This window comes from Topomyia yanbarensis, chromosome 2 (assembly GCF_030247195.1).
Source record: "Topomyia yanbarensis strain Yona2022 chromosome 2, ASM3024719v1, whole genome shotgun sequence".
NCBI classification, from domain to species: Eukaryota; Metazoa; Arthropoda; class Insecta; order Diptera; family Culicidae; genus Topomyia; species Topomyia yanbarensis.
In genome coordinates, this window is record NC_080671.1 from 194,389,124 (window position 1) to 194,395,490 (window position 6,367).

Below are 6,367 nucleotides of genomic sequence, written 5' to 3' on the forward strand. Positions count from 1 at the left end.
TACTCTGACAGGTTCCATTTGATATGCTGCAAGCAGGCTTCTCGCATCTCGCATCATACTGTCAGTACAAGCGCCTGCTCAGCTTCTCGCCGCCACTCTGTAAGCACCCTAAAGGCTAGTTTACAGTTCGGAAAACGTGTCACGGGATTTGGGTCCCTGTGTATTTTAAATGGAGCTCGGGATTTCAAATCCCGTGACGGGAAATAAGTCTACACAAAAATGACAGTTTTCCTGAAGTGTAAACCCAACCGCGGGAAACATCACGGGATTTTAAAACTCTCCACACAGAAATCCGCCCGGGAACAATTCAACACAAATTGTTTCCGACGGGGAAAATAGTATTTTTATAAAGTTTACAATTCGCTGCAAGTTTGATACTGTTTGTATTTTTAAGAAGCAGCAGAGTGTTTGGTTTGACAGTTTGGAGAGATCTCGGCGGGAAATTTTCCCTGATCAAATCCCGACGCAAATCCCGTGCGAAATCCCGCGATCCATTTCCCGAACTGTAAACTAGCCTTAAGCACCCTAGGATAGGACCCGCCAGCTGGCTTCTTCTTGTATTTTGCTAATCCCTGTTGAAAACGACACACCCCTCTCGACCAATGTTTCCAAAATATTTGTTTTGTTTCGGTCGTGTCCAAAACTTAATTTGTTCTGATTTAAATAACCTATATCTCGACAAACAAATGATTACGGCTTAAAAGCCAACTGTAAAAATTCTCTTTGAAAGGAAATTCTGGACAAACTCAATCGGTTTCAGAATCGGTTGTTGCATTTGATTTGGAATCCATACTGACTCCATTCAGGATTCCGAATGGTTTGACCAGGAAAGTGCAAAACCAGTGCAATCCATTACACTAGAAAAACTCTAGAAAGAGAACTGCGGAGACTCCATTTTGGGTCGATTGGATTCGCGTTTAGCTATCAAAAAACGAATCCAATCGAACATTGCCTATCCTTATAACATTGGACGTGCTGCCATACAATGCCGGGGCATACGTTGCCAAAAATGCTGTTTTTTTCTCCGCAGTTCTCTTACTGAGAGTTTTTCTACATTACACCGGCGTCAATCGATCGAAAATCCCATTACAAATAGGCAGGGATGCCAGATTTGAAGATTAGTCTTCATTTTGAAGACATTTGAAATGTTGTGAAGACGTGTTTTTCATTTTGAAGACAAATTTGTTCGGATGTGTGACTAATTTTTGGCAGAATTCTGGCTCAAAATCAATAAACGATTCAGAATCCTGGCCATTGAAGACAAATGAAATTTTTATGAAATGTGAAGACATTCAGACAAAAAAAATGTGGACATTTGAAAAATATACCTGGTATCCCTGCCAATAGGTAATGGATTTTAAGAGTGTACTTTAAGTTATTTCGTCATTGTTTTTAAAAGAAGGCCGGCCTTTACACAATCGTATAGCCAATAGGTATCGGAAGAAATTTCGGGTGGAACCGTTGTGAAAAATACGATTGTTAATCCAGTATTCAAAACGCAATAGTTTCTAATAATGTCCAAGATATTTGCTCGTGTTATTTTGCAACATAGCAAAGGGATTGGTTATCCGAATGTTTACAACAGAGCATGGTTAAATGGCACATTCCTACGAACAACAGCAACCAAACGGTCCACTGATCCGATGAAAGGAAAAGGTCCTATTACTTGGAGAAGCTTTGCATTTATTGCTACAGCTGGCCTTGGAAGTCTCGGCTTCATGTGGTATTTAAAGGATGAGAAGGAAAAAGGTATGCGGAATGAATTACCTCAGTTTTTCATTAAATTGAAATTATTTTTTTTAGCTTTGTTGAAGGAAAGGAAAAGACAGCTAGGAAAAGCGGCAATCGGAGGTGCCTGGGAATTGATGGACACCGAAGGAAATATTCGAAAGTCTGCCGATTTTCTTGGTCAGTGGCTACTCATTTATTTTGGTTTCACGCACTGTCCTGACATTTGTCCGGATGAGCTTGAGAAAATGGCAGCTGTTGTAGATGGTTTGGACAAATTGGAAGAAGCTGATCCAGTTCAACCACTTTTCATTACTGTGGATCCACAGCGAGATACAAAGGAACTTGTTGGAAAGTATGTGAAGGAGTTTCATCCCAAGCTACTCGGTCTGACGGGCACCGTTGATCAGATTGCACTAGTGTGTAAGGCGTTCCGCGTTTACTTCAGTGCTGGACCTAAGGATCAGGATGAAGATTATATAGTGGATCACACGATCATTATGTATTTGGTGGATCCCGAAGGCCAGTTTGTAGATTACTACGGGCAAAACCGCGACAAAGAACAGGTAAAAAGTTCGATACTTATTAATATGGCAAAGTTTAAACAGGCACACAAAAAAACGTGGTTTTAGAAATGAGTCATAATGAATAGTTGTTGATATATTATTTGAAGTGGTTTCATTTTTATATTGCTCGTATGTTTCAAATGATTAACGAAAATCTTTACATTCGCTCGTAGGAAATCATTCGTTTCAAATTAAGCGCGACTTTGGGACAGGGACGGACGGTGGGTGGGTTTGACACCATGTTGTAATTTATTAATTAATCGCACGGTAACCTGTTGATTTTACCATTACTCAGGTCAAGGATAGTGTTAAAATTATTGACGAAAATATGGAACATTGCACGATGACGATATCGAAGAAAACAATTCACAGTTCAGTGAGCTTGTTTACAAGGTATTAGCATTTAAAAGAAATTCTAAAAGCGTTTTCGTGGTGCTACACCGGTGTAGTGCAAAAAAGAGATAGACTGATTACAGGTTTGAATGAGTGTAGCACCGACTACACCGGTGTAGTGTACTGTCAAAAACGAAAATGCCATAAGGGAAAAGGGGTTGTTTTTGCGTGACGTAATTTGTGAATGTCCACAGTATACGGAATTGATGTCATATCAAGTGTTTACTTGGGGAACCCTTCAATCAAACATTCTTTCGAAGGGTACTCCATCTGAGGTAAATGAAAGATGTAATTTTTTTGTATTTCTATGAAGACTTCATAAAAAACTGGATAAAATAATCATTTATTTATAAGCTTCTTTGATAAATTGGTTTGGATATTTACATCAACTTAACAACCAAGTAACACTTCCGCTGATCGTAGTGTACACAAAATTAGATACGTTTTGGTCACAAGTTGCCAGCTTATGCCAAAAAGATAACGAAAAATATAAAGAACAATATTAATATGCCGAAGATCTTGATCATTAACCAGCGGTTCTTAGTCACCGATTGGAAGTATTTCAAAATTTCACCATGTGCCGCTTCTACGTTCAACTCCACATCCTGTAGATTTGTGTCGATGCGTTCAACCATTTCCTCTTGTTCCTTAACCATATGAGCAAGTTGTTGGAATATACCACCGAGTTCAACAATCGTGCTTTCAATGTTTTGCATTGTTTCGGCTCTTTCTTGAACATAGCTATCGGATTCATCATACAGTACTAACTGTTTCTGTTGTTGATGCTGAAGAAGTGGAACTCGCTCTGACCCTTCGGACGTGTTCATGTCAATGCTGATCTGATCTTGCTGTTCTTGCAAGAGAAGACTACCTTGCGTAGAACCACGCATTGTCGACGGCGGCAAACTACTGGAAATGGGCCCTTGACTGAACTGCGTAAGAGCAGTAGTAAAATAAGCAAATGAGATCAATCGGCTAAAATAACATTAAATTCAAATATCCAACCTGATCGCGACGAGTTTTCTGCTGTTTGAGATTTTCCGTGCGCACCTCTAGAACCTGTTTAAAATCTGAGCTCATATTGGCCAGCTTGGCTTGCAAGGCAACTACCATATTGGAGGAATGTGATAGGAGATGCTTTCCAGTTGTGGATTTCCGTTGTGACTTGGAAACATCCTGTAGACGAGCGATTTGTTGATTTAATGAATTTAGATCGCCTTTGATAATGTAGGTTAGCTCTTGTATTTCCGCTGGTCGGTCATCAAACAAGGTTTTTCGCTTTGCCACTAAAATAAAATGATGCATTAATTTATATGCCATTTACCGCCGTGGAAGAACTAACACAACGTTAATTTCTCCAGTTTTGTATAAGTGCTAGCAATGTTCTTCCCAATGTGCTTAGCAATCATCATAAACTCCGAATAACTTTGCAGTTGTTTAGCTTTTCGGGGGTCCCGTACATTGACTGCCCGTTGTATGTTTCTGCCTTGAAGCGATCGTATCGCATTCGCAAACTCTGTCGATCGATCCCTAGCCGTCATGATGAATTCTGGTTCGTTTTCTTTATCTTCGTCTTCAAAAAGAAAAGTTCCTCTTCCACCAACAATTGGGATGGTCTGCGTAGTCTGACCAGAATAATCCTTCTCTAAAGATCTGGAACTTATGACACTAGATAGAATTTTCTGTGGAATAGAAGGTAGCCAGCTAGTTTCACGATATTTCGATTTTTCCTGGTACTCTTCAGTTTGCTGTTCAGTAATATTATTTGTGTCTCCTATAGCAACTCCAGAGAGTGAATCATTTACTTCCACTGGACCAAATCGACGCCTAGCTCTAGATTGCATCTCATAATCGACTTCACTAATCAAAACATACGAAAGGCTAGCGAAGTGCAGAGATTGTTTTGACCTAGGGCAATTTGTCCACTATTGTTTCGACAAACGCTACCGTTCGAATGACATTGGTCGCAGAAACGAGTTAACGCAAATTAAGGAGAATGATAACTTTTGAGCACTTGAAACTGTAATTTGTGAAATAATTTAGAAAATATGACGTGGAATCCAAAGAAAAATTCACTTTCTCAAATGACATTTCTAAATGGATTATGAGAACCAACGACACTATGCACTGCGATAGGTATTACTCTTATATGCATGTGTCAGTTAGGTTTCGAGAGGATTATGAGGCAAAACACGCTGTGTTACACAGCGTTATTTTCCTAGCCCTATCTCGACCGGAATGTCATTTGCTGCGCTCTTATTTTGATCCTATATAGGTTTAGTGTTACTATGATCAGCTGTTCGTAAATTTTCTAAAGATCAGCTGATCAGAAACCAGTAAACAGCTTGCGATAGTTTTAAGAAGCATAACTTATTGTAAAAATTAAACTGTAATTCTCTACAAACATATGATTACGGCTAAAAAGCCAACTGTCTAATTCTCTTTGAAAGGAAATTCCATACAAACCGTTGATAGTAAAACACAGTTCACATAAGTTTATGAAAAAGAAAACTTTTCTCTTTTGTTTACTACTAACATCTGTGGTTGGCGTGTAACGGTTTGTCCGTAATTTCCACTCAAAGTGAATTTTGACAGCTGGCTTTTACGCCCTAATCATATGTTTGTCGATAATTACGTGTACTCGCAGAAAAAAGATTTGTAGGTTCAATAAAAATATGGATCAAGACCAATAAAAAAAAATATTGGTCGGGAGACAATAAATTCTCGACAAACATATGATTACGGCTTAAAAGCCAACTGTCAAAATTCTCTTTGAAAGGAAATTCCGGACAAACCGTTACTGGCTAAACACAGTTCATACCCTGTCAAAAAAAATGCGGACGAACATGGTCAGGCGATTTAAAAAATTTGACGTTTGACTCAACTCGCCTGTGCTAATGCCCCTCGGAACAAATGCAATTTGCGAATGCGATTTAAAGGCAATTTCAATACTTAGACAAATTTTCTGGCGGCTGAAATGGACTTGGTTGTTTTTCGCGTTTTTTAAACATGGCGGTTCATGTTTGGTTAGAGCTTAAAATTGTTTTTTGAACAATTGGTGTGTTTTCACTTGTACTTTGTCTAACTTTTCTCTTTTGTTTACTACCTCCCAGTCAAAAAGGGCAAGTTGCTGGCTAACGGGGGGCTATTTGCCAACTCGGATGCGCTCATTGCCCTTCAATTTGCCAGCAATTTGCTGGCAATTAGGGGGCTATTTCAAATGCAACATTTGGGCGATTTGCCGCCGTAATTTTTTCGCCGCCCAACCCGCCCTTAAATCGCCACCAAATCGCCCACGGAACGCGCCCTTTTATCGCCCTTAATTGCCCAATATGAAAATTAAAAATAATGCTTATTTTCCGATTTATTATCTACTCACATATACTTACCAATATACTAGGTAATCACCACCAAATTATAGGAAGAATCAATGGTGAAATTGGTATTGCACTTCAAAACTTATCACAATCTGACATTCATTAAGACTAACTCAGAGATCTTGTTCTACTATACATACACACTATTCCACAATTTTCCACATTCGTTGGCTAAATGAAGTGCACTAGACAAACAAAGTACAAGTCTCGACAAACATATGATTACGGCCTAAAAGCCAACTGTCAAAATCCACTTTGAATGAAAATTCCGGACAAACCGTTACACGCCAATCACAGATGTTG

At 39.1% G+C, this 6,367-nt stretch overlaps 2 protein-coding genes across 3 annotated transcripts; one reads left to right on the plus strand and one right to left on the minus strand.

The window, feature by feature from the left end:
- Window positions 1-1,384: 1,384 nt before the first annotated feature.
- On the plus strand, window positions 1,385-2,394 carry LOC131682551 (protein SCO1 homolog, mitochondrial). Its single transcript, XM_058964112.1, has 2 exons — window positions 1,385-1,749; window positions 1,804-2,394. Exons 1-2 carry the CDS (start codon window positions 1,515-1,517, stop codon window positions 2,358-2,360), a joined length of 792 nt encoding a protein of 263 aa, XP_058820095.1. The 5' UTR covers window positions 1,385-1,514; the 3' UTR covers window positions 2,361-2,394.
- A 614-nt stretch (window positions 2,395-3,008) lies between these two features.
- Window positions 3,009-4,815, minus strand: LOC131682550 (syntaxin-5). 2 transcript variants are annotated; one of them, XM_058964111.1, is made up of 4 exons: window positions 4,425-4,814; window positions 4,030-4,369; window positions 3,693-3,973; window positions 3,011-3,619 (listed from the first exon to the last, which is right to left on the minus strand). In XM_058964111.1, the coding sequence occupies exons 2-4, from the start codon at window positions 4,226-4,228 to the stop codon at window positions 3,152-3,154; spliced, it is 948 nt and encodes a 315-aa protein (XP_058820094.1). In that variant the 5' UTR covers window positions 4,229-4,369; window positions 4,425-4,814; the 3' UTR covers window positions 3,011-3,151. The 2 variants fall into 2 exon arrangements, with proteins under 2 accessions (XP_058820092.1, XP_058820094.1); XM_058964109.1 differs by having other exon boundaries at window positions 3,009-3,619; window positions 4,030-4,815.
- Window positions 4,816-6,367: the final 1,552 nt, after the last annotated feature.